Below are 27387 nucleotides of genomic sequence, written 5' to 3' on the forward strand. Positions count from 1 at the left end.
CCATTGAAGTATGGTCCGATTAGAGTTCGCTCCATATTGGATTCAGGCACCGACGTCCCGGTGTTGACAGAGCTAATAAAAAATATCTAATATACACAACAAGATGAACAGGAAGATAAACACGTCCAGACTCGCAGTACGTGTAGCCCGTGCTTGTCGGTCCGAAACACTTTTCATCGCGACGAGCACGTGACAACGATGAACAACAGCTAAACTCGAATGGAATTTCCGGACGGAAACTGCGTAGAGCTCATCCGTGCGTCGTGATCCGCCTGGGAAACTCATATGTGCCAGCTAGCCCTAACTATCTGATTGCATTTGTAATACTCGATAGCGGAGCAGTCATTCTGGTCTGACGGCATTCCTAACAGAAGGAATGCTGTCACCTGACACAGCCTCTCCGACTCTAGACCTATGTAGACTGACGCCCTCAACAAGATTCAGTCATTATTCTGCTCCACGTCTTTATTCTGGTTCTCCTTGGAAACAGGTTCTGCCGAAGTTATCTCATCCTCCAAACACTTCAGTGCTCGGAAGAGACACGTTGCAGTGTTCGGCGTTCAGGGAGAGACGTTGGATGAGAGCTTTGACTAGAAGACGGCGATGGACGTAGCATCGATCTCCTGCTCCGTGAAAGTACCGCACTGAGCTAGGAAGCAGGCTGAGGTTTCATTTAAATTAGCTGGGGCTCTTTTATTCGACACATGAACAAATGCAAATAACTTAATGAAGCATCCTCGATCAACAAATTGATTGACGAATCCATTGATGAACTGGACGTGAAGGAATGAGTGAAGTGGCACGATCGTCGATAACTGCTCCGTCCTGAGACAGGACGTTGTTCACGAATCGTCGCTAAGACTGCAAAGAATTCGAACGATCGCTGTCACATTCAAGGCGAGGAAATACGACATTGGAATCTTCCCACAAAGAAGCAGTCGCCTACACCTGCGAGATCGACGCGAGAAGAAGGTCAATGGAACCAGATGCGTGAGCGAGCCCTTGGAATGGCAACTCCGGTCAAAATTTTCAGGGTCAAGCTCTCGCCGCGTACCGCAATACCGCCTTCCGCGAGGGGGCGGTCGGCGGGGAAAAGAAGAGTTTCCGTCGGTCGTTCGCCCGCAACGCACCACCAAATGATATAAAGCACCGGAAGCTTTACAAAACGATTTGCGGAATCGAGTGACTGGCGGCTGCGATTAGTAAGCTTAGGCATGCAAAGCAGATTGGTCGGTGGGAGAGCCATGCAGCATCAGCATCCTCATCAAAGGAGAATGGAAAGGCTGTGATCGTCGACGAACAACGCTTACATCTGCTTTTTACGTTGCTCCCCGGAGAATTTCACCGCTTCGGAATCCCATTTGCGTTTCTCTAGAATTCCCAGGAACTCGTCTGTAAGGCGGAAAGTTTGGAAACATGACTATTCACTCTGGTTTATTAGAGAGCTTCTGCTCTGCTCAGACTTCGCGGGAAAAGTTCCGAGAAGAAACTCCAGCCCTATAAGTCAAATAAAGAGCGACGAGCTCCTAGAATCAATGAAGGGCCCATCGAGATGCGCGGAAAGTTCTGACTACGCATTTCTCTCCGGATCGAATCGTGTCTTGTACAGCGAACAAAGTAAAACTTCATGGTCTGCAAGAGTGGAATCTCCCGGCGATTCGGGAAGCGCTAATGGAGAGCAAGTAGACTATCAGCTACAGCGGAGAGTTTCCCATCGATCTCCAGATCCACTTGGGAAAGACAACAACGAGCATCAAGGCGATCTCTTCTCAGATAGCCGAGACGTACCTTTTTCCTCTGGCTGCGTCAGTGGCATGTCAATTATATCAATCGAATTCAATTGAACGAAGCCGCTCGAATCGATGACGGGTAAGTCTCGGAGACCCAGGAAGCACTCGCCCTCGAAATCATTCGCTCCGACCAAGTCGTGGTCCATCACCGTGAATCGGATACACATCGCCGGATCGAAGTCTTTCGGAGCTACACCGTCCTCCAATTTACTGCAAATGAGGAAAATAAATTCCAAGAATTAAGTGATGGAGATTCTACGCAATAAGAGACAAGCGCAACACAGAGGCGGGCATCGGCATGCCGGACACTCGATCGTATACGTAGAAAGTTTCCGAATCAAATCGGCGCTTTTACGAGTTCGCTTCTGTCATAAAATTCGGAGGTCGCGCAAAAACACAGCTGCTTCCGGGCTTGGACAAGTCTTGGTAACATGTCCGAAACGAATTCCCGCTGCTGCTGCTGCCGCAACTGCCCCCGTCGACTCGAGGAACGTGGCGGACACCGCGGACGGCTGAGGAGGATTAGAATGTTCAGAGCAGCTTATGGGGAAGGTAGAAATTGTGGGAGTTCTCGGGACACAAGACGCGACACTCGACTGCAGCGTGGTCAGCTGACTCGGCTGACCTTCGTCTGGAATATGACGGCTTTCTAGCAAGAGTATGTTAATAAGTCCTGCCGCAGTCCATTCAGAGAGCCACTCTCGTTTCGCAATTTCTTCCGCTCCCGGCTAGGACCCCCGAGGGATCCGCGGGCATGCAGCTCCACGTGTAGATGTGAATATCCGTCGGGAGAAACTTCGTGTTAACTCGCGATTAGGTTTATCTGGGTGCCTCGGCTGAACCCAGCTCGCGTTCTCATGTTTCGGAGCTCCGAATCCGCCTCCTTCCCTGATCTTCGAATCTCATGACCCTCAATATATTCTGGGAATTAGTCAGTTGCATTCACTTACAAGACGAATTCTTCTCCCCAAACCGGATTAGTGGTCTTCTTGACCACTTTCGTTTTATAGGAAGGAGTCTCCATGAAGACGTGTCGCGGTACCAGCTCGACTTTCACATACGGGTCGCTCGACCCATTCGAGTCCATGCTGCGAAGATCTCTAGCCCGAAGAACTGGAAAATAATCGAGATCTGCTTGTTCTATAATTCGCACTCGAGAGCTTCACTTGTGATTGATGAATCCATTTTCCAGAGGCATCATTTCCCTTCGAGGGAAACGTCGCGCCAATTCATCTCATGATCGAGGCCTCTCTGGTCGGCCTTCGGTAGGCCCATGGACTGCCTCACAGATCGACAGGTTCTTCGAATAATGGGTTCGTCTCGAATAGGTGCTCGTCATTCCGTCCGACGACTGTGAATTCAATCAGATGGAGAGAGCATTTCTCCGCGAAATCTAGATTTGAAAGTTCCCGCCTGAAAAGCTTACCGTGGACATAGATCTCCTTCGAGTCGGACATCAGAGCCGCTTTCACAGCCAGAAATCCATATTGATGAGCTCCAGGTGTGATGGCTTCAATGCGATCGTTCTGTTTCGCTATTCGGGCAGCGAAATAATCCGATATGAGAAGTCGCGATGGCGTCAACATCCGTGTCAGTTGGGCTTTCAGTTGCTGGAACGATATTCAGGGCCTCATACAGATGTACGTAAAGTCTGTCTGTTTGTCGTAGACTTGGACGATTGACACAAGGGTAGAGGGGGCATTCGCCCCTTCCGATGATTTGCCATTCCGATGTTGACGTCGAAGCCGTCCAAAGCCGCCTTATCAAATCTCTCTCTCGCGCCAATCCCCTCCTCCCACCGGGAATGTCCGCTTGCTTCTTTTCCTCCCTAGAAAATGATCGTTTCGGGCACGCCCTCGAAGATCATGCTTTATGCTCTGCCCGAATCTCACACCGAACCTCGACGAGCTGCTTCGGAAACGAACCTTAGGATCGATTACCAGCATGTGCGCTGCCATTGACATCAAACCAGCGAAATTCACTTTTCCTCTCCCGCCGAGGATCTCCCCGGGGTCCCCGAGAACTCAAAAGCTTGAAATATCCTTCTCGTGCTCGTCCATTATTTGCAAAGCCCCTCCCGCGACATTTTTTGATCTCGATCTGCTTCCAAGAGAAATCGTAGCTCGATCGAAACTTCGGAGAAACTTTCCCTCATGACCGGCGCTGCATAAAATCGATCCCTCCCCCGTTGTGTGTGAGCGGGACTCGTTCGGTGAAAACTGATAAGGACACGGGCTGACGACGATATGGGCTTTCGGGCCGAGGTTCCGGGTTGGGGAATCACGTAATGGAGCATAAAGCAAGGCTCCACAACCCCGGTCGAATAACACAATGCTTGGTTGCGCCGAGCAGTCGGGGGAGCGGACGCTTTGGCGGGCAGACGGGTGGTCGAACGAACGACATGAGCCGAACTAGACCACATCATCAGCCATACCAATAATTTACGCCCGAACACGGACCAGAAACAAAATCAGTAGATAGCCCAACCAGCCGTTGCTTGGCCGTCTGTTTTAATTTTCGCTCGTAAGTGACTCGTTCATCTGCCCTCCCAACAATGAGTTCACGGTCCAGCCTCTGGAAACTCCCTCTCGGGGAAATAGAGAGCCTTGGGCGGAAGTCTCCCCGAGAGTCGAAGACTGTCGGATCGGTCGGTTCCACAGGGAGCTTCCCAGTCTTGACGGCTGAATGCGAGACGCCCGCTGGAGAATAAAAAAAGTCGACAAGCCTGGGAGCAAGTGTTTCTTACGACCCTCCGAGAGACAAAGCCTGACCGAGGAACAGCGTCAAAGACCGCAGCGAGTAAAACAACAGTGTCGTAGAGAGAAAGAGGTTAGTCAGAGACATTCGAAGGGTTAGTAGGTTTCCTCTGAGTGGAGCTGTATTCGTGACGTCAGAGATCAGTTTTCACCGGAGTATTCCGGAAGCGTTGCCTCGAGCCCCGTGCTCAGTGCTCGGGCTTGAAACTGTGATGAGCGACAGCTTACGTGTCGGGGACTAGCGGAGAATGTTCCCTACCTGACGATCGGTGATTAATTCGATCTGTCTGGTCAGGAATCCCGTGTCAACATACCCTGTTTCTTTCTGTCTCAATCTCTGGGTAAATGGCTCACTATCAAAGAAAAAAATGCATTCCTCGCAGAGAGGTTCGCGAGGTTGGAGTCGGCTCGAAAAGAGAGCCGAACGTCTCAATGATAAACACGACCCCATTTGAATCGTTCCATGCGGGATTCTTTTTCCAAACCATCCTCCCGGAGACGGTTCTTTCGACGCGCCGAAAGTCTCCGGTATGTCTGCGTCCTTCCAGGACCACTCATTTTATAGGTACGCCGATGAATACGGAAGTCTTTGCGGGAAAACAGTTGTGAACGCCACACCGGCACCGCGCTAACCGAGTAGAGGAGAGAAGAAAACATTCTACTCGACCGATGAAAGCACGAAAAAGTGCCTCTGCCGATTAGAGGATAAACGATGCAGAAGCACGGGACGGGAAGTTTCCGGGTCGAGAGATTGTTTCCCACATGACAATGAAAGTCCTCGCGCTCCAGCACCAAGAAACCGCCCTACAAGGCACATTTTCTCTTGAAGCTAGTCGTATGACTTCTTGTCAAGTCCGACTTACACACTTCCTGTCACTTAGCGAGTCACGTACACCGCCCACCTCGTCGAAACTTATGCTACGTGCCGGGTCCCAGAAAATCACACACATCCCGCGGTCCCTCTCCTTAACGACAGGTCGGCACAGAAGGTCACGATGGAGGTCTTGTGAATGGGACTAGTCGCACGAGTCTCCGACCGACCGACCGCGACCGACCGACTGATTGACTGAGTGGCTCGGTCGGACTAAAGAGACAACGCCTGGATTCAGCCACAATAATTCCACAAGAAGATTTCCTTCTAGTTGTAGGACGATTCGAACTATGACGACCATTGCTCCCGATTGGGCTCGCACGTATTTCCATCAAATAATTTCTCTATCTGTGACGCAGCGTAAGTTCAGCGGAGCACACATACTCTTGCAGGGGTGTCAATGGGCGAACCCTTGACACGTCGGCGTCGCGGCGTGCCGCACTTAGGCCACAGGGTCTCCGACTCGATCTGGAAGTTTCAATAGATACCCCGATGAAGACCCCTCCGAGAACGGCAATCGTCGGCTTTTCCCTGCGCTGTGGATTGAGCGAATGAAATAACTGGGTGAGAGTGGCGTTCCACAACGCGAAGTGAAAGTTTCGCAATAGGGACGCCCGACCCGCCCGGCTCCCGACCATCTCGAGGGCCGCCCCCGATCCGAGCCGATCTTCGATTTCCGATTCACGATTGCTCATCCAAAGACAAAAGACTCGGATAGAAAAACGTCGAGAATGGAGGAGAGCGGACACTTATTCGGGGAGTCACTCGAGCCTGAGCGCGTGCTTCACACCGCTTCGATTATTATTTATCCAAGAGTCAGCGCTGAAAGATTGGCCCCGGATCTCCTTCGCATCCGAAATTGGCCTGCACGAGTACTACTGGGTCTGACACCTTCGCTCTCCGGCGCGGCGTGGAATCATGGGCGGGGATCCCGATTCAGCGATACGAACCAAGCCGGCAAACCGTCAGCCAGAAAGCTTCCGGAACAACCGTAAAACTCCCCGTCACTTGTAATTTCAAACATGGAAAAGCTCTCAACGCGACGGTAATGGCGGAGATTCGCCGATCGTGGTCTCGACACCGCCAGGGACGCGTTGCCCCCGTCCCTCCGAGCCGATCAAAACGACGGAGAACGGATAAGTATTGCGGACGATTCCGGAGCTCAACGCAGGTTCTTCGATGATCCTTCCGCCCGACCGGCGAATTCGGCTCGACTTGCGTACGAAACGAGAATCGAGATAGCTCCCATTGAAATTCAGATGAAGATCACATGTAGATTGGAGAAGACGTCTTGTTATTCTCGTGTGTTGTCAGGACCCCAATTCGATTGCTGGCGCGAACGACACCCGGCACAGAGGTCGGAGCACGGTTTGAGAAAAACGAGCGTGAGTTATCCCTGCTCGAACATTCGAGCGCAAGCCATCTGTCCAGAAGCCCCGACCGAGCGGGAAGGGTATCAACGGCGAACGTCGGAGGCTTGACGACATTCACAGGAAGAGAACGAGCTTCAGACCAAGCGAGCGAGTGGGCGAGCAGGCAAAGCAAAAGGACGGGGCCAAGTAATTTAAGGAGATTGCCACGTTTTGGCAAGGAGAAATAGAAGTTGTAGGCTTTCGAGTGTCTCACAGCTGAGCCGGGGTCCGTGGCTTCGGCGCCAACCCCCCCATCTCTCCCATCGGGCCGGCTCGCCCTCCCCCTTCCCCTTCCGCCCAAGAGCGGAGGCAACTATAGGAGCTATGTGTCTTGCTTGAGCCCTGCTGGCAACGATGTTTGCGCTCGACGTTCTAGAATGGGTATTGGCCGAGAGTATCCACTGCGAGCGGTCGACGCGTCGCATCCGAAGCGTGACGGGAGTTTTTTCCCGTCCACCGTCTTAATAACAACATTCGATTTCGCTTCATCAGCGACGCATCTCTGCCGAAAAAGATTTTTCCTGCGATGCTTCGCCTATCGACTCGTTGACTCCTTTCACACGCGAAGGATTTATTTGAAACTGTACTCGAACACAAACGCTCGCGTAAATCATTTATTTTCCACGCAGTCGACCCCAATAGCCAACGAAGACGAAAGCTCGATGGAAGAGAGCAACGAGCGAGACGGCGCATGGCAATGAAAAGTCACTTGAATTGAAAATGTGCGAAGGGGTCTCAAGAGGTCTTTGTGTCCGAAGCCGTTCTCTGGAGTGGTGCAGCCGAGCTGCGTGAGCGTTCGAGGAAACGCGATTGGGCGGTGTATAGGAACGTCCTCAGCGTCAATCTTGCTTCCTGGCAATCGGATTCGCAGGATCACGACGCCGGAGATTCTACCGAGAGGTAGAGGGGATTCGTCCATGCCGTATCCGCATATATTGATGTTCATACTATTCCATTAGACTCGATTATGGGTGGAGGCTCCCCGATACCGATGGAAAATGTTTCCTAGCCGTCTCGAGAGCATCTTCTCTCATCGCTTATTTTTATTTCACTCACCTCGAATTCCTCCGACTTGACGTGTTGGAGCGTGAGACCGTTCCCGGAAGCGTGCATGTACGTCCCGATTTTGTCCGAAGCTTCGTTCAGCCTCTCGAAAAATTCCTGCTTACCACCTCGGTGTTGCCATGCTAGGTTGCGGAGTTCCTCGATGATCACCGACCAGATTCTCTGGCTGAATCGATAGAAATTCACGTGCTCCAACTGGTTGTAGGTCATAGCCAGATTCTGTTCGAGGTACTCGTATAGCGGCTCGAGCGATTCCTCGACGGTTCGCTTCTGCGGCTCGGATGCGACGTGATTCATGCACTTGCGAATTTCCGGTCGGATCTGGAAATAGTCAAACGAAAGCTGTGATAGGGTCAGAACCTTGGAACCGAGAGAACCCGGGCGCGCTCCCGGACAGGCTAAGCAGGGAGAAGGTGGGGGCGTGCCTTGTGGAAACCCGCGATGCTCGACATCCGCCCGGCTGTCAAATATCCCGCTGATCCCGTCGTCGTCGCGGCGAAAGATCCGCAAGAAATTGGTCCGAGATGTTATCCCGAGGGTCGGCGATAGGTTTGGGCGCAGAATATTGCCGAAAGTTCAGCTTGCCCCGGGCGAAGTCCTGATGTTGTCGCCGGCTTATGAGCCAAATGCAACGCGGGAGTTGCTCTCGCGAAGGAGAATCGGCTGACCCATTGACCAACACAGCTCCACAATAGCCCCCGCTCGCTTCGGCAGAGATTTCATGCGCCATATTCAGCATCGATCGTCTTTCGATCCAAGCGGCGATTTCCCACGAAAAGGAATGCGAGTTCACTCCAGAAGAGTTCCGCAACCGATTAAGATCAACGTCAGGGAGCTTCTCGGAGGGGGAAGCTCCGCATCGCTGATCTATCCGATTGCAGGTTAAATACTCCATGGTTTCAAGGTGAATGTTTAGGGAAGAAATTTCAGGCATGACGTGAGGTGTGACAGAAAGCCGGGCACCCGATGGATCAAGAAATCATCAGAAAATTTACATTTTGACCCCGGTATCCAGCCATGGCCCTCATCCCGATGCTATGGATTCATTCCCCTGGCCGATGTATTTCCCCGAGGGTAGAGGGAGTATATGCGTGTATTCCCCGACAATGTCGGTGACGAAATTGTGGAGGGACGCTCCGTACCACGTCTAAGGTCCCGCTGAAGCTCAGACGGTTCGCATTGAGGGTCGCAAAGCGAGACTTGAAGTGGATGTCGAAAGTGGCAGATTGTCTATCCGAGAGGAGTTCTCAAAAGACTCCTCGCTCAATGAATCTAATAATCAAATACCGATCCTGCGGAGCGGCCTCGTTTTCGAAAAGTCATTCACCAGTTGAACGCTGGCCTTGGAGAAAATTGCATCATTGAAGCGGAGACTCACTTTCTCGCCGAGGCCTTTGAGAATGAAGAGAGTTTTGTTGACGACGTCATCATCGGTTGATTCAATCATGGCCTCGATTGCGGTTCGGCACTGCACAGCGGTGCTTTCGCCCTCGACTTCAGTGATGGCATCGAGAACATCTTGCACATGAAGATCTTTACTCAAGGTCAGGATGTAGTCCCGGACGAACTCGATATTCGAGAGAATCACGCAAACCTGAAACGATCAGAGGATACCTCGCTGGTTTATTTGCGACGGTCCTGGGTGCCAGCCTGTTCCTCGAGATTCTTCGAGCCTCCGGAGCATCATATACCCACGAACAAGTCTTCCTCTACATATCTGGATAATTCTTCATTCGCAATTTAAGAATGTGCCTACAGGTGGGAGCTCACGAGTTCTGATCTGAGATCTGCTCAATTAGGCGATTCTATGTACGCCCGGCAAGACCATGGGGGGCAAATAGGAGCCGAAGGGATAAGCGTTAAGAAAATTCACCTCGCTGGCGACGTCGAACTGCCCTTCGAAGTCGAAGTATCCTGCCGAGTCGAGCTTTGAATGACAAAGGCCGACGTAGTGTAGAGCACAGTCGCATATAGCCTCGAGAATTTTTATTATCAGGGGGTAAGATTGAGCCTTGTCGGGCCAATCGAGCTCTTTCCAGAACAATTTGATCTGTTTGATGCAGCCAGCTACGTCGACGGCGGACGCACTGTGCTTCACCTGGTCCAGAGCTTTGAACTTATTCTCCTCAGCGTCGACGTCTACGGCATTCGTGATGATGCCTTTCGACTTAACCTTCGCCATCAGGAACCAGTTCTGCACCGCTTCCGAAAACCACAAGTGAAACTGATGCAGCGTCAATTCCTCTTTGGCGGGCCTGTCAGGGGAGAGTTCAGCGTCGGGTTTTAGAATTTCAGGGGATCTTATGCATATGGATTATTATCATGAATTATGGAGCCACACTTCCATGATCCCATTCGGGAGAAGTAGCAGAATTGCGTCGATACGTCGACAATAATAGTTGTGCTCGATCGAGCAGCATAAATTCCCTCGTCGAAAACCATTGCGTAAACTCGTTGCTTCCGAATGGGATAATCGTTCTGACTCACTTGTAGTTTTCGAATGATCGACGAAACATAACGAAATCCTGGATTGCGATGTAGAGCTCGTAAAGTCGCGTCCCGGCTCGCATGCTCTTGTCCTGCGCTCTCTTGGGATCAGGGCCGTGAGTTGCCCAAGCCGCATCGCTGTCCATCTTGCTGACGAGGTCCTTAATTTCTCCCGCCAGCTCTTCTTCGAGCTTTGGGAGCATCATTCGGGAATATATTGGATCACTTATTCCTCCAAATCGAGTGGGAACGCCGAAAGAAAAAAGGTTCTTCTCGGCAGGACGATCGGCATCAATTCAGAATCCTATTTGGGAGACTCACTTCGAGCTCGTAGCTCCTGTAGATGAGGTTTGTGTACGGAACTCCGAGTTCGCTGCGGAAGCGTAACGAGAAAATCTAAATGACATCTCGTCGAAAATTCTCAACAAAATGTTGAGCTTGTTCTCCTTCTTCCTCGATTCTCAGCCGACTGAACCAGAGAAGTACGAACCCGGAAAATCTGTCGTGGTAGTATTTCTGTCCCAGACGCAGCTCTTGCGAGACGTCTCGAAGCACTTCAATGTACCCCTGGATCGAAGCGTCCGTGTCGAAGGTCATGGGCTCCCTGGCTGCTATTTGAGCCTTGAGCCAGGATTGAGCTCCCTCCTGGAATTATGACCATTCCGGTAAAGTGCTCGTCAAGGTTTCTAGTCTGGAGGGTGAGGCCTTCCGATGTGAACGGAGCCATTGGTGCGAATCTTTGCCTCGAGTCCGAGTCAAAGCTCTTCTCATTTGGGTCCTTTCCAACATTGATAGGAATGGGAACGGGTGCTGAGTCGGAGGTATCGGAGACCAGCTCCGTAAGAGAGGCATTTACGACCTCGTTCATCGATCGTGAAGAAATAGCAAGGGAGACAATGGAGAAACGGGAACAAGGAGAGGCGGACCGATAAACAAAAAGCGAGAGGGAGTTTTCCTGCGAATAGAAGCGTATCTTGCCCGAGATAAGTTTGCGTTGACGCGTTAGTCGTGGTCGACTTACGGTGAGTGCGAGTTCGATGTCCTCCTGCAGTCTACGTTGCTTATCGTTGTCGGTTTGACGAAAGGCAGACATTCTCCTGATAAGACCCAGGCATCTGCAATCATTGGGATGTCATTCGGTCGTCGTCGCGTTTGTCCTCTTATTCTTCTCGGTTATTCTTGTATCGCAGACTCGAAATAATGGACTCGGCTGAGCGCCGATCAGCGGAACTCCTTTCGCGCTATCGAAATTCCCCCCGACAACGAGCGACATCGAGCCCCGACCCCCGACCCGGGACATCGCTTTCTTCCGACGCAGAAAGGTTTGGGGGGAAAAAGGGTTCCCACGCCGGGTTTCGTATAATCATACCGGAAATGACTTCTCCGCAGCACCTAGGCTTGCTCGCATAAGAAAGCCACAAGATCATTTCGTTCGATGGAGCCCTATATCTAGCCTAATTGTATTCAGTCGTCTCTGATCCTCAAGAATTACTTCAGAAGGCCGTTCATGTTCGCCTGTCCCTCGAAAGTCCCTGATGGCCAAATCTCGCAATGTTTCCTCAAGAGTCTCAGGCTGTGCGAGACGAAGCAGTCGGTAGCCTCTTCCACGGCTCTGACCTGGAAGCATCAGAATAAGTCATGGAGGTCTCCCATGCAAATTCAAGAATCACCCGGATATCTACGGACGTGAGGGTTGGGCGTGTACGGAGAGCGGAGTTGGGAGAGCGCGAGATTCATTACACGCGACAGATATCTCCGAAAAAACTTTACCGCCCGCAGCACCTCATGGGCACTCGATGTTTGCGTATATATCTTCCTCGAGTGCTCCACGGCTCAACAGAATATTATTCAGATCCGGAAGCAGAGTTCAGCTCCTCCCCTGCCGAGTATTCTCAATTCGCACCTGATTGGGGGAGAAATCGTTGACCTTCAGCCATTGAGTGTTGAGATCGCTGAGGTAGCTGAGGATGAGTTTGTAATCCAGCTGTGCGGTGTTATTGATATTCACGTAGACAGTCCATTGTGACACGCTGCGCTGCAGAGGACTTAGATTCCCTTGTACGGCTATTTGGTCTAGGATAGCGGTAGCTTGCGGCGGTATGAAGCCCGACCATTTCTCAGAGGTCTGGAATAGAGATCCGACGTATTGTTCCCGCCTGGAATACGAGCGAGGCTAGCTCCGATCTCACATTTCGCTCGCTTCTTCATTGCGTCGCGGACCGGCAATCGACTCGGCTGCATCCCTCGCACCTCAGTACGCTCTCCGTGACCCCCGTTTAGGAGACCCTCGCCCGATATGGGTTCCGACCCGTGAAGCATTCGAATGGGGGAAATGCAATTCTCTCCATCAGACGTTGCGTCATTGCGAAGTGATGTCATTTCCCGATGAATGCGTGGGCATGCTTCGGAACAAGAGCGAAATCACTGCCTAATGAGGTTTCAGATGACAACATGCTATTCCCCGCGGAAGAGGCGGTCATCGGTGATCGCGCTTCCATCTCCACCATGACTCTCGCAGATTCCCGGGACCGGCACTTTTTCATCATCCGTTCCGCCGCCCATGTCGGTGGGAGCACTGCTCTCTCATCCACCTGAGGCGTATCTTTTAAAGTTCCCTTCTGGAATCATGCGAGTAGCAGGCTCCGTGGGAGGAGACCTCAGTCGACGCGACGCCTTGGGTTACGCGTCGACCTCTCGGTAGAATTCCTCCATCATCGTTTCCTACTTTTTTTTTTGATTTAAACATGGTTTATTATCGAGTTGTGATTTTTTCTTTGGCGTGTGCCGCGGGGGTCAGGCCTTCTATCTTTGGGGGGCGATAATGACAGCGCGTCCTTATTCTTGGAATAGTGTGGCCGTCGCTGAAACTATCGGAGATACTCGTATTGTATGGGTTCAGAAAGACATCAGTCTGTCATTTTGACAGTGCAGTAGGTATTGTCTGAGTCGCTTTTTGAATAATGGTACAGAGTCTGTGATTCGGATGTCAGGTGGAAGAGCAAAGCAGACAATGAGAGCAACAGATGAGCTCTAGGGGAGACTACAACGACGGCACCTTCCCACCCACTCTCGAAACAGCAATTCAATACCATTAGGTAATTCTCTCGGAGCGTCAATCTGCAGTTGATCATGCCGCTTTGGCGTCAAGGGTCGAGACTCGCCAACGATGGATTCGATAGGAGCAGCACTAACCCACCTGAGCGTGTTGCAACTGCTGTTCAGCGAAGATTGTCAACAGCGTCTCGTAAGTGCGAACCGCTGACGGCGAGTCGCTTTCCTGTAATAAGCTGCCTGTGTCAGACTAAGAGAGGGATTAACGCGTCCAGATCTCTTCATTCCTCTGCCCTGATGCCGACCTGTGAAACATCCTTTCCGCGCCGCTTCCTGCAGCGTATAGTCAGCTCCAGCTTGATCCGACCTCTTATCGTTGAACCCTTACTGAAGCGAGAAGTCAACTGGAGCCACTCGTTTATCCCCGATCCAGGAACTTCCTGAAAGGCGTAGGGACAGATGTTCGAGCCCTTTTTTTTGTCCCGCCGGAGAAAATCGTTCAGCGGACCCTGCGCTCCGAGAGTTCCCACTATCGAGGAACACATCAGAGCCGGAGAACGGGAATGAGTATGACGATTTTTTTCAAGGATCCGGAGACACTTACCTTCAGAGGGATCGTTACACAGCCGAGAAAATCATCTTGTGCGTCGCTTCCCTTCGTGGACTCAGCAATTTGCTTAAAAAATCGACCCAGACCCTTGATTGAGCTGACGTCGGTCACTTTAGAAGCGGCTTCGATCAAATTTCCCTTCTCGATATCTTCGTCCCTTTGAGAGAAAGTTTGCTAGATCACTTATTTCGGCTCGACTTCCACAGGACAGGGGGACGCCCTCGGCAAGCTTGGGTAGGAACGGACTCCCGTCCGCCAGAAAAGGGTTCACCTCGAGAGCTCAAAGAGGGTTCATTCGACAGACAGGTGACCATTGAGTTCATGATAATTATTCTCGTTATTTCCCTCTCTCTCCCCTCGATAATCATCCCCATCTCAGTGCTTCGATCTGTGGGTGAAATAAATGACCGTACTAAATCGATGCTCGATGGGAATACTCACCATATATCCAAGTGGAACAAGTCCGAAAGAACGTCTTTGACATCTCTGGGAGGAAAATGAGATATTCAAAGCCAGAGAATTCAATCGAGTATTGAACTGATTTCGGGTCCACGATCAGCCTTTTTGCCTCTCGACACCGAGGGAGACGAAACTTACAGGATGAATTTCTCGTTCCAGACAGGATTCAGATTCGCGTGCTGTACTTTCGTGGTCATAACTTGGGTAGCTTCTATGTTGTTCATGTCACAGGTCCCCTCATAGCCGCCAGCACCCAATTGTATGCCCAGCATACAATAGGGATCGCTGAAACCTTAAACATTCTCACAGATTCAGCCATTTCCATCGGGAAGGAATGTTTCGCTATGACAACAGAGACAAGCGGTTGGGATCTGTTCTCGGCTAATCGCTCTTCGGAATTCCGTCCAAGCCGAGGGCCGTTCCTCGAAGAATATATCTAAGAGTTCAGTCTCCGCGTTCCGGAGCTACGGTGGAGGGCCTTAATTACCATTCACGTCTTTCGCAATCAGATTCTCCGCACGTTCCACGAAGACTTCCACGCACGTCTGTGGCTTCTCTTCCTGTCCGACGCTCTGAAGCAATTCGTAATGCTTGTCGTCCTCGAGTGCGAAGGCATCTTTCAGGAAAAAATATAAGTCCTCCTTCCTGAACGCGGGGAAAAAAACACGAGAATACAAGTGGTACAGGGGGTTCAGCTTCGCAAAGGTGTTATTTGTAGACAATCACGTCCGTCTACGACTGCTTCGCTACACGTGAGGAGAACTAGCAGACCTGTATTCTGTTCGGCCGACACGGTGCATTACGGCATACAAGGCTTCGCTGTAAACTTTCTCCATGATGATCTGTTCTTGTTCTTCGGCTAGTTCCTCTGTGTAAAACGTGGAATTGTCCTTCACTTGGTCGCCTGAGCTCGTCTGAAAATTTGGAAGAATATCGATTTTCTTACTCTCTCCACAAACATTCGGGTTCTACGCACCCGAGTCTATGGATGCCACGTCCATTGATAAGTCCCGATTAGAACTTCCTCTCAGAAGCGATATAATATATACCTATGAACATTCGTGTCTCTTCCAATCTCGCGGAGCCACCGAATTGATTTCTTGAAAGCTTGCCCTATAGCTAAGACAGCAAGCGGATAACAGAAAGCGTATAGTAACTCCAACGTAGCCTATTATACAGCGCATCGAGGAGCGAGACACATACACGGCTCGCGGTGATACCAGATGAGCAATCTCTCGTCCCGTGAGGCGAGGGAGAGAATCAGCTCCGGTACTCGCGCAGCGAGCTTTCCGAAAAATCAGCGATTTTACGTTCCCATTGGTTCGAGGAGTCCAGGACTCGTCTGGGACTCAGCCATGGCACTTCAGAGTGAGTTCGATTCTTGCAATTCGACGAAGTGTAGTAGAGGCCTCGGGAACCACAACTTTTGAGTCGATAGCTACCGCTACACTATGACATGAAAAATTGTTCCTGCGGCGGGCTTTGACGCGCTCAGATGTTCTTGACGGGCCGTCCGGAATTCTTTCAACATACCGAGAGATTATTGACGAGCTCTGTTCCTGGTCTTGGAAAATCCGGATTTGAGAGTCACGATACTTTCAGTAGATCGGCAGCGATGAGCCCATTACCGGGAAGGTTTCGAATTAATTTCGGAGAGCCCTCCGATGTTCGTTCGCCATTGAGATGATAGACAATAGACACAGAAACCCTCGAAAGAATTCGGAATATACATTGTCTTTGCCCAAAAAAAAATATTCGTTCCATGAGTTCGCAGAGAACTCGCAGAGAAAAGAGAAGCAGAAAGGGAAGCCGTGAGATTGATTCGCTCCACTGCGCTGATCTGGGCTCGTTTCTCTGAAACGTTCGACAATGGAAGATAGGCCGCGGAAGATTGAAATTGACAATAGTTGATTCGTGCATGAATTCTGAGCGAGACAGCGTCTCCTCTTTCGATTGACATGGCTCGCTGTCGCAGCTTTTGAAGATCTCGGGCGAGCAACACTGGCGCGGTCGCCGTCACCGTCAAGGAAAAAATGATGAGCGTGTCTGCAATGCTCACGAGAAATCATCGGACCAAGAGACAAGTCGGATTGTGCAACACTGGGAAGAGCACGTGGGAGTTTTTCGTTTCGGAAAACGCCCAGGCCGGGAGATCCGAAACTCTGTCGATCAGTGTAGATGCCCCGTCTCGATCCGAAAGCGACCCGATTCCGAGAACCGTTCTTCGACGAGGTGTGACCCTTGTAGCGGCAGTGGAAAGCCATCGAACCACGTCATCGTGACATGTCACAGTGTTTCTCGAGCAGATTCCCGCCCTTAGACTCAGGTCCGAGATCCGATGAGCTCAGAAAAGCGATTCACTTGCTCTCTGAAGGATATCGTGGCGCATCTCGAGCTCACGAATTACGATACTTTATGCCCGGTCTGGTCCGCGGAATGGAAGAAATAGAAAATTGACGCTAACGGTATGAATGCTTAGCTCAGCAGAGGCGCCACGTTCCCCTGTCAGACAGGACCACGTACCGGAGATGAGATTGCCGGCCGATGTGGCCCTCCATTCCGCGGCTGATTCACGGAATTACGGTCACACATTAGATTCAACGACAAGGACGTCGGGAAGCGTCGTATATCACGACCGAGTAAACAGCGAGGGACTTCGCGAATAGTTCTTCGAAAATCGAGCGTAATCACATGGAGGGTTCGACTTTCGATCCGCCAACGCAGAGTGTCGAGTGCGTGTTGTGTTGGTGAGTTCGAGCGCTGCCGCACACGCGTTACGAGAGAAAGTACGGGTCGGACCCAAACATCGACCGCTTCTCTGAAGCTCTCTGAAGCAGGCGAGTTCTCTCATTGCAGATAAGGCCTTGATCCCGCGTATCCTCGTTCCTCGTGAGCGTAATTCACATCATCTCCTTATCCCGAGTGGATACGAGATCGAGCAACTCGAGACGATTACGACGAAGAATACCGGCGCGCTCTAAGTGGCTCGACCGACATCCAGCCCTTGTCTCGAGTCCGTTTCAGGATGATTCACCGTTACACATTGTCCAAAATCCAGCGTCATTGGTACCGCGTCATATCCCGTAAGGCTCATCTTCGACGGAAACTTCGTGCTCTTGAGCTGCAATGTAGAGGTCCCTCATCTGACGAGATTTCCATAGACGGAACATCAGGTTACGTATCATAATTTTCAACCAAAGAATCCGTTCGCTAGCTCTCCATTTCCCCGAGCATGAGATATTGAGAGGAAACGATGGAGCTTGCGCTAATCGAATCACGATCGCTCCCAAAATGAGCGGCTTCCCGACTGCATATTCTAAATGACCACTGCTCAATTAGAAAATTGAGACAAAGTTTTCGGCCTCCAATCGAACTTCTGCCATATCATCGAGCTCAATGCCTTTGTAGGGACCGGAATTACCAAACCGGCCTCACGGAATAAAACGAGAGCAGAGGCTGCAGATCGAGGAATTCTTGGCACAGATTCGTTCCACTGTGTCACCCAAGGTCTAGAATAATTGTGAACGAAGGTCCTATCGATGAGTCACGTTCGAAACTACAGACGATGTCTTCCCGTGGAGGCACCGAACCAAAGTTTAGAGTCGGAAACTCGAGAGCGAGGTGTTATGTCATCTCCCATGAATCCACGGGTGGATGATTCAAGTCCCATCAACCGTCTGTCCGACAGGCTCCTCAAATTAATCAACTTCCTTTCCTCCCGACAAGTCCCGATTTCCTCTGTGTCGGCCCTTCTTGATCGAGGGTCGGTAAGATTCTCGCATTCATCGTGATCTTCATGTTTCTGAGGCCACGAATCTACGGATGCCTAGTTCAGAATGATTGATAGGCTTTTTCCAGGATTGTGACAGTAGGCGGGCTTGTTGAAATCTTGAACCAGCTCAGAAACCCCGGAAAATAGCGTCGGAGTCCCAACCGCGTGGAGCCTTAGACTGCTTCTGACAGTCCGAGAATCGGATCTTTCCCGCTTGAGATGGAGGATTGTTCATCTTCCCGAGCTTTACGATAGGCCGACAGGGGCATCGATGACGGCTACAAGAGGCATCGCGCCGTTAAACGGGGCACCAGCTCGGGTTTCGGAAACAGGCGGTCATGCCCGACAGCGGACTCCAGTCGAACTCAAAGCGTCATGTGGTGCTCCTTCTCCTCCCGTTTTCGTTCCTCATGAGAAGGCGGGTGGAACATTCTCCAGATAGAACGTCATCCACAGAAAAGCGTCTCATGTGGCCTGTCATTCGTCTCCAGCCTGCGTTTCAATGGATTTTCAATCCAAGATATATTCTGGTTTGTTTCGTTCTCATCGCTATTCTTCCTAAGCTGCTGCGAACCGCACAACTCAAGTCAATGAGAAAATTCACTCCATACCAATGCACCCGATTCAGTGACTGGAAGTTCTCCTCTTGGACGAATCGATAAAGCGAAGAAGAAGCGATACCGCCGATCTTCTCGCTCACTCCAGAGACTCGGATTTGGCATCTCGGACGAGGTAGATGCTCTAATCTCTAATTTGTAATTCATATGGCAATCATCAGGAAATGCTTCATGACGATCATTCTCATAATGCTCGAGATGTATGGAGTCCATTCCGGAGGTCACAACGCGCACATGCATGACGCGGTCAACGGCCGCTACTGGAGCCTTAACCCGAGGTACCTCTTGGTGACTGGTGATGTTCTCCCCCTCGTGCCGTGGATGAAGTCCGCGAGGAATCGAAGCCTCGGTTTCTCTCTGGTATGGTAGAGTGAAACAAATGTAATACCATTCGCTACAGATCACACTTGGATCGGGAGGCGATTCTCTGATAGAACAATTGGGTATTGACAGGACCCGGACCACGAGGAACTTAGCTAATTGGCCTATTCCACGATCCCTCATGTATCCCAAATCGTCCGGAACGAACGTTGTGGACCGGAACAGCGCACACTACTCATCCGAATCGACCATCACTCGGAACAGAGACTGAGAACTAGAGGAAGAAGAGACGCCTTAAGCAAATATTGATGTCTCCGAGACATCTTGATGATCTCATCGCAGTGAGCGAATTTTGAGTCAGAGCTACGCGAGACATCACTGGCATAGCCTCAGTTCAAACCAGGACTCGCCATAAAAGGATTCAAGATAGCTCGCAGGTGAACCTGCCGCTCAGACGACGGAACTTTTTCGCACCTTTCGGAAGACAGCCATCTTCTTCAAACGGGAGGTGATTCTGAAGATTCCCCTCTTCATTTTTGTCGATACCAACTTCGTATGCTCGTATGTTGTTGTCCAGCACTACGGCTTGCGGTCACTGAACACTACACGTCTGAGTTCCGTGCACTGAATGACCCGCGCTTCAATCCGTGAGGCTTATTGTGGGTGTCGACACTGCGAACATTCGGGATCATCGAAAAACTACTGAACAGGTGCGCGCATCAAGATCATTTGAATCTTCGGCGACGGACGCCGTCGCTGATTTCCGTCTTCTGCAGTACTAATCCGCGATCAGATGTTGTTCCTGTCAGCTGTGATCCTTGTGCTGTCCTTGATGTCGCCGAGCTTATCGTTGAGAGGACTGCCTCTGACACTCTTGCTTAAACCGATGACCCTCAACACAGTTTTCGAGGATCTCGCGATGATGCTCTTGTTCCTCGCATCGACATTGATGCTCTTACTGCAGTAGCCGAGCGTTATCGGCTGGTACCGACAATGAGCCGGATGAGAAACAAAATTCAGAAAAGTTTTCGCTCCGTCCGCATTGGTCAGAAGACCGAACGGAACGAGGCCCTCTGCGCGGGAGAAGGAGAGGAGGTCGGGCATGTCCCGGAAAGGGACCGACGCGACGGCTTCTTCATCGCTCTGACTGACAAACAGGCGATCGAATGATGAAATCACTGCAGCGCGGCGTTCCGTGAATTCAATGCGACTCAGCACGGCTACGCTGGGATTTTTCGAGAATTGTGCGTGAATCGCCTCGCCGTTTATGGGACCAATCGAATCTTGAACAATCGAATGTTTTCCGTAGAATCGAAATATAAACGGCTCAGTGAATTGCGAGATGGAATTGATTGGCGGACTGAGTGGATCGATAATTCTCCGGGCTGGGCACGCTTGGAGTTTATTCTAGTCTAAACAGAAGTAGGCAACGGTCCCGACTTCCTTAAGGAGGGGACGCAGGAGACTGCCACAATGGCATCGAGTCAGGGTCCTTGGATCGACGGATTTTTCTTTATTGAGATCACAACACTTGATTCCATCATAACATCAGGATTCAGTTAAAAATTCTTGGCGGATTAGACGCCGGGACATGAGACAAAGTCCCGGGAACTGTCTCATCCTGAACGGTCAAAATGGTGTTTCAGGGAAGTCTTGAGCTGCCGATACACAGACAAGCCTCGAATAAGGATCACAAATCGCATTTTTCCAGAGCTCTGCAAGAACTTCCTGCATTTCGTTCTCGGAAACGGGTTACGCCACTCAAAATGAATTCGACCTATCGGGACTGTCTGTCAGCGGACATTCCCAAAGTGCGTTATCAGACAAAAAAAGGAATCGGGCTCCGGTTGGCCAGAGAGTTTCTACAGTTCAAGCCTTCCGGAGAACTTAATGTATACTTTCTGTACAGAAGTTGGTGTGAATATACGAGTTCTCAATTCGTAAGAAGGGTGGGATGTCCTCCGCGGATAGCACAAGTGCATCGATCGCTCACACAGGTTTCCAACAACGAGTTTGTGCGCGAAGTTTGACCAAGCGCACTCGAAACTGGAAAATGAATATTCGTTATTGAGATGAATCCTAGTCTCCTCATCAGCCAGCTCGATGAAACTGAAGATTTATCCACCCATCGCGGAATTGCGTTCCGTCTGGAGCGCGAAATTCCACCAACCTAAGCCGGAGCGTGCGTGTACGAATGATCTCCGAGATACACTGCACACGACTGTTCGTAGTCATGGTCGTGCTGAAGAATTTTCTTGGCGAGACCCTTGTCTGCTATCTGAGAATATCGGTCTGAGATCCTTTCGGTCGGAGAGTTACCTGCGGGCATCGTGAGGTTGACTATTCGCCCAGGAGTCAGGACAAACGGCAAGCGAATATCATACGAAGATTCAGATGAATGTCAATCTCCGGTCAAACGTCGATTCAGAAATCGAAGAATCGATTCGGGGATCGACGTTCCAGGTTCCATTAAGGTATTTCTCCCAATGAGACTCACCCACGTCAATTCTATGCTTGACGCGATCGATGAAGCTCATCGGAGTTATGAGTCCCATGTTAAGGAGGTCCCAAGAATGACTGATGTCGCCATCGATATCTGGGCTCTTGGCCTCACAGGCTTCGACCTTTTTCTCTATCTCTGAGAGCTCGCTTTCCGTACCGGAGCCGACCTGATTCTCATTGGCTGTTACATTGCTGAGGCTTTCAGGACGGTCTATGCGCAAGAAAGGTCGACCACCCGACGAGGCTTTAGAACCCAGAATCCTGTTGGCGTTGATCACCTCGTGCAATTTCGGTGGTTTAAATATCCGTGGTGCTCTCCCCGCAGCAGCCTGGCGTCGAGCCGTGGGAACATGGGCGACAGGGACGATTTGCGCAGCAACTTCCAGCGGTAGCCTGCGGAGAGAGGACTCGTGAATTCTTCAGGCTCTGGAGAGAATTCATATGCTCTGCAGAAAGAAATATGGAAATGTGGGAAGTACCTCCGTCGCTCCTTCAAGACTGCCTCTATCGGGGACTCCTGCGGATTTTCGCGCAGAGCTCTCAGCCAGTTCCCTCTGGCCGTCCGAACGTCCAAGCCGTGGCCATCGAATTCAGGAGGATGATTATGTGAGCCCCTCATCGAGATTATCTCTCCACTGACTTTGATCTTCCCCTTTACGGGACATTGAACTCGTTTACTGCGGGAAGCGATGATTGTAATTCTGATGCGGGTATCGGGATTCGTGCATGAATTCATAGAACGTCTATGGTGCGAAGAATGTACCTCTTGGAGTGCTTGCACCGAAGATGAATGATTGATCCATCCGAGTTCTTTCTCATCTGATGGAAGAAAAAATCCGCGACGCATTCTTCACCATTTTCGATGTAGCGACCCCTTCGGTCACACCAGATACGGCGACCGAAGAGCGCTCCATCGCTGAGGGTTAGGAAGTCGCCGACTCGATTATCCTCCATGTGGACCCGCAAGTCTTGATGATCTCGCGTGGGAGACACTCATGTAAATTCACTGTTCGTTCGGAGCTCAAGGAAGACAATCGAGGAAACCGGAGCAGTCTCCCCAAACTCTAAACCACGAAAGAGCGAGTTCTTCCGGAGCGATACGAGCGTAGACTACACTTTGGGATCCTGCTGTCAGACAGCAGGTTTTTGCTGATCCGAAAGCTCCATACCAGCTTCAGAACGTCAGATTTCAGAACAGCAGAGGAACAGGTTCAATTCAAGTGGCCACAGCAAGATGGCGGACGACCAGACACGTTCGAATCGAGAAGCGCGCTGGAAGCGCCACGGAGAGGCGGGTAGCCCGCGAATCTTCGAATCCACCGAGAGCTCGAATATAGCGCAGCTTGCAGCTCGTGTGGATTAATTCGGGCTCCCCACTATTCCGCACCATGGGCTTATTCTATCTATATATCCGCTACAGAGTAATTCCTCTTGTCTTTCAATGCTCTGAAGATCAGTGAACTCTGTCAGAGTCATAGGGCCGAGAACACGAATTTTCCGTGAGTGCGCTGCGCATAGGACTTGGAACGCCGCACATGCAAAGTACGATCCATCGCGAGTGGAGTAATGCTCCAGTAGGAGACCAATATTTCAGCATTGCGACTGAAGATTCTTCCCTCCTTCGTTTCAACCTGGGCTGCAAGGGTATGAGTAAAATTGCGATAAGAGGAGACATTACTCTTCCCTATAAAAGGACACTGTCCGGACATAGGAACGGAAAGCAGATATCGCAAAGATACAATTTATTCTATTTTATCAGCTCGTTTCTAATTTAGAGTCAGAATTCCGACCATGGTTTTTGGATGATGGTGTGCTGGGGGCCTCATGCGACTCTGTCATGTCTGACATCGAAAAAGTCCGAGACTTTGCTACTGTCTCCGGCTTATGTCTCCGGCCTTCCAAGAGGTTCTGCAAGATTTCTACCTGAAGCTGCGCCTATGCTTATGCACGCTTCTCAATCTCAACGTGTCACCAGACAGCCCCTGGTTGCAGTCTTCTCTTCCCATCGCCTCTGGTGGCCTGGGAGTTCGATCAAACTATGATTTGGCTTCTAGTGCGCACCTAGGCTCATTGAGCCGATTCAGGTCGTTAGCCGCAAGTTCCTCTCCAGCGAGCACAGCCACTGATCTGGACTCCCGTATCGCCCTCTTGACCCAGAGGTTCCAGTCTAGATGGAATACCCTTCCGGACGAAATCTCGCAGCGCTCCCTCGACCGTATCATCGTATCATCAAGACGTTCTCAGTTAATTCGAGGCGTCGTCGATGACAGAGTCATAGCGAGACTCAGGGCTTTCTTTCCACCCTACCAGTGGTAAATGGCTCTATGCCATCCCATCCCCTCCGGTCGGTACGATGCAGGACAACAATTCGCTCCGCATCGCTGCCGGTCTCCGATAGGGACTCCCTCTGTGCTCTCCACATGCCTTTGCGAGATGTACGGGTCCAGTCTCCGCTCTAGGTGAACACGGTCTGAGTTGTCCGCGCTGAAGCGGCCGTCACTCGCGTCACAGAGCCTTGAACGCCGTCATCTCTAACGCCTTGCGGTCCGCGAAAATTCCCATGGAGCCAACGGGCCTCTCGCGTAACTCCGCCATCCGTCCTGACGGCCTCACTTTGACATCGTTGTTCGCAGGTAGACCACTGGTCTGGGATGCGACAGTATGGGACACGTTAAGCCCATCACACCGTTCGCTCGCGGTCCGTGCTGCGGGTGAGGTGGCCAAACTGGCAGAGAAAACAAAGTTTTCTAAATATAAGGAGCTCGAGAACCGTTTCTTTGTTCAGCCGGTCGCCATCGAAACGCTGGGAGTCATAGGAGAGTCTTCAGAGGCCTTCCTCCGGGACTTGGGAAACCGGATCAAATTGTCATCCGGGGATAAGAGAGCTGAAGAGTTTCTCCTACAGAGGATATCCATGGGAGTGCAGAAGGGAAATGCGGCAGCGGTCCTCGGATCATTACCGAATGCCGATGGCCTTTCGGGCATAGGTTGATTCGATTCAGACAACATCTCCATGACAAGATTATTCTATAAATAAAAATATCATTTATTCCATGTTTCTAGTTCATTCTATCAAGTTATTTCAACTCTCGAACCATTCTGCGATAAGCGAAACTCGGGCGAGCTTCGATATGGCCGTTCAGAGACGACTCCCTGTGGAGAACATCTCCGATCCAAGCTTCGGCGCCACGAACGGCGAAATAGTGTGGGGATTCAATTATCAACAGAATTTGGTGAATTTCAAAGGGCGAACATTTTGTGGAAAACTCCAAGAACTTCGCCAAAGCTGACGAAAATACACGTGTCCCTTATATCGCGACTCTAGCCGTGAGACATGAAAAGGGCTCGGCGAGGTCCACGGCCCGTCCCTACGGTGGCATTTGGGCGAAATTCCGGGCCGATTCCCCGGTGGAAGTCAATAAGAGCTCGGGAAGGCGGTGAAATTTCGGCTAGCATGGCATAACCGCCGTCCCAAGCATGATCAAAGAGAGTTGAACATCCCGCTGAGATCGATTTCATGAAATGAGGACGCTCGAGGGACTCGATTGGCCGGATCGTTGAATGATTCCGAATCATATCTCCCAAAATAGCTGGCGATTTATTCCATTTGAACAGGAGCTCCTCTTTATCGGAGGCGCGAGCATCTCTCTCCAGTCTCCAGTGATTTTCAACCGGATCCTCTCTCGCTCGGCTTCCCCGTAATTTTTCTGTGCAGACACTCCTCACAAAAATGGTTCTCTGGAATCTATCGTCGGCTAAGCGTCCACGCGAATAGTGACGAATTTTCTCACCTCCCTGCTTGGACGCTCGTGGGCAGCATGGAATCCAGAGTCTCGAGAAGAGCGTGTGGAGTGTGCAGGAGAGTCGACATCCTTGTTTCTTTAAATTGCACGCTTCTTCCCGATCGGCTCATCCGCGGGCCTTATTCTCTCTGATCTGAGTTTTGCTGTCTCTCCCTCCCATTCTTGCCTTTCGAGGAGGCTGAACTTATCGCAGACCTTGTCCCAGACGAATGCGTCCACAAAGGGAGATCGCCCGGAGGACGGAAGTGGCTCCTGAGAGACTTGAGCCGCTAGATTGACGAAAACTGAAGGATTCTCGGATCTTCAATATATATTCGGAGCTTGCGGAATTCTTGGCGGCGTTCAATCATAATTCCTGAGTTGACAGATAAAACTGGGGGGAGGCGAATTCAGATCCATCAACGTCACAACGAGGCTCTGCGGGAGAATGGGAAACATCGGAACTCGATTCCATAAATCCGATTACTTGAGGAACAGGCGGAGTGCAGAGGAGAATAAAGCTGGAGAATATGTTCCGAATCCGAAATCGTCACTAGAAGTCATCTCCACTGGTGTCTCTACGGCGGCTGGAGATTTGACGATTCCGAGAATTATTCCCCGAAGGGATGTCTTCGGGGTGACTTCCCTGTTGACCGAATTCATATGACCGAAGTCTCTTGACCGAATCCATATGACCGAAGCCACTTGAATGACCATGTCTTCACCGGGACGGTAAGTTCCTGGCTGGAGTATAGAGTCTGCATATCCGGCTCTGATTCCAGGTTACTTCGAAACCTTAACAAAAGACTGTCCCCCCTCGTGGGCAGTGAAGTTGTAGTATGTAAGTATGTAAGTATGTAAGTATGTAAGTATGTAAGTATGTAAGTATGTAAGTATGTAAGTATGTAAGTATGTAAGTATGTAAGTATGTAAGTATGAAAGTATGTAAGTATGTAAGTATGTAAGTATGTGAGTATGTGAGTATGTGAGTATGTGAGTATGTAAGTATGTAAGCATGTAAGCATGTAAGTATGTAAGTAAGTAGCTCTATTCTCTCGGTCGCCGCCGTAAGGATGGAAGCCTCGTTACTTTCGGAGTTGACTTTCGAAACCTCAACACAAGCCATGATGGAGCCGTTTTTCGATTGCCGTCTTGTTGTCTTGTCGAGAATCCCTCATAGGCATCCTGCTCGATTGCCAAGGCACCGGGAGGAGTCAGGGATCGCAGTTCCCGACACCGGAATCCTCGGCCAGGAGCATCGCTCCATTTCTGACCTGATATTTCTGACCCAGGGGCTCGGAGGTCCTTCTTCGACGCGGAGTCATCGCAAGTTCGGAACGAAAGATCAACGATGACGTCGACGAATACTGAGCTAAATCCGTGGGTCTCGGAGAGATTCGGTCAGAATCGGGAAGGAGAAGGAATATTTCTACTTCTCATTCACTCGGAGTTTCCTATCAACGAGCTGAGATTCTCATCAATATGATAGAAAAACCCAAGCCGACGAAGCGGAACGTGCAACGATCCCCCTGAGAATCGGTAGCTAATGAGGAGGCATCACATAAGAGAAGGGCGAAACAGAAAGACATTCGCTCTCATCCAGGTGATCCTCCCTTGTGGAGCAGAGAGAAGGCCTCAGAGTTCACGGTATTCTTATGCCGCGCGGGAGGCGGTGTGGGTTCGATCCCTGCTGCCGGAAAAATATGCAGGTACTCGGCCTTGATCCTCCTGGGTACATTTGCTCTATGGATCCGTCCTCGGAAGCAATGTGAATAACAGTACCCGGGACGTTAAACCTTGGCTGTGTGGATCAGCCCGAAAAAGTTTTTGGTATTCTTATGCGTAAACACGAGCATTTCCAGACAACTGACTGAGAGAACGAGCAGGTAGCA

At 50.7% G+C, this 27387-nt stretch overlaps 1 protein-coding gene across 1 annotated transcript; it reads right to left on the reverse strand.

Annotated features, from left to right (window-relative positions):
• Positions 1-1306: 1306 nt before the first annotated feature.
• On the reverse strand, positions 1307-17565 carry LOC100898092 (BAI1-associated protein 3). The gene is made up of 21 exons (XM_029112815.1): positions 17536-17565; positions 15273-15415; positions 14989-15146; positions 14640-14793; positions 14484-14528; positions 14037-14199; positions 13738-13872; positions 13578-13658; positions 12285-12506; positions 11874-11998; positions 11403-11496; positions 10872-11026; positions 10703-10754; positions 10382-10572; positions 9768-10149; positions 9273-9488; positions 7886-8215; positions 3217-3400; positions 2741-2903; positions 1789-2000; positions 1307-1392 (listed from the first exon to the last, which is right to left on the reverse strand). Exons 1-21 carry the CDS (start codon positions 17563-17565, stop codon positions 1307-1309), a joined length of 3321 nt encoding a protein of 1106 aa, XP_028968648.1.
• Between the last annotated feature and the right edge of the window lie 9822 nt (positions 17566-27387).

The sequence above is a fragment of the Galendromus occidentalis genome, unplaced genomic scaffold (assembly GCF_000255335.2).
Source record: "Galendromus occidentalis unplaced genomic scaffold, Mocc_1.1 scf7180000077528, whole genome shotgun sequence".
NCBI lineage: Eukaryota > Metazoa > Arthropoda > Arachnida > Mesostigmata > Phytoseiidae > Galendromus > Galendromus occidentalis.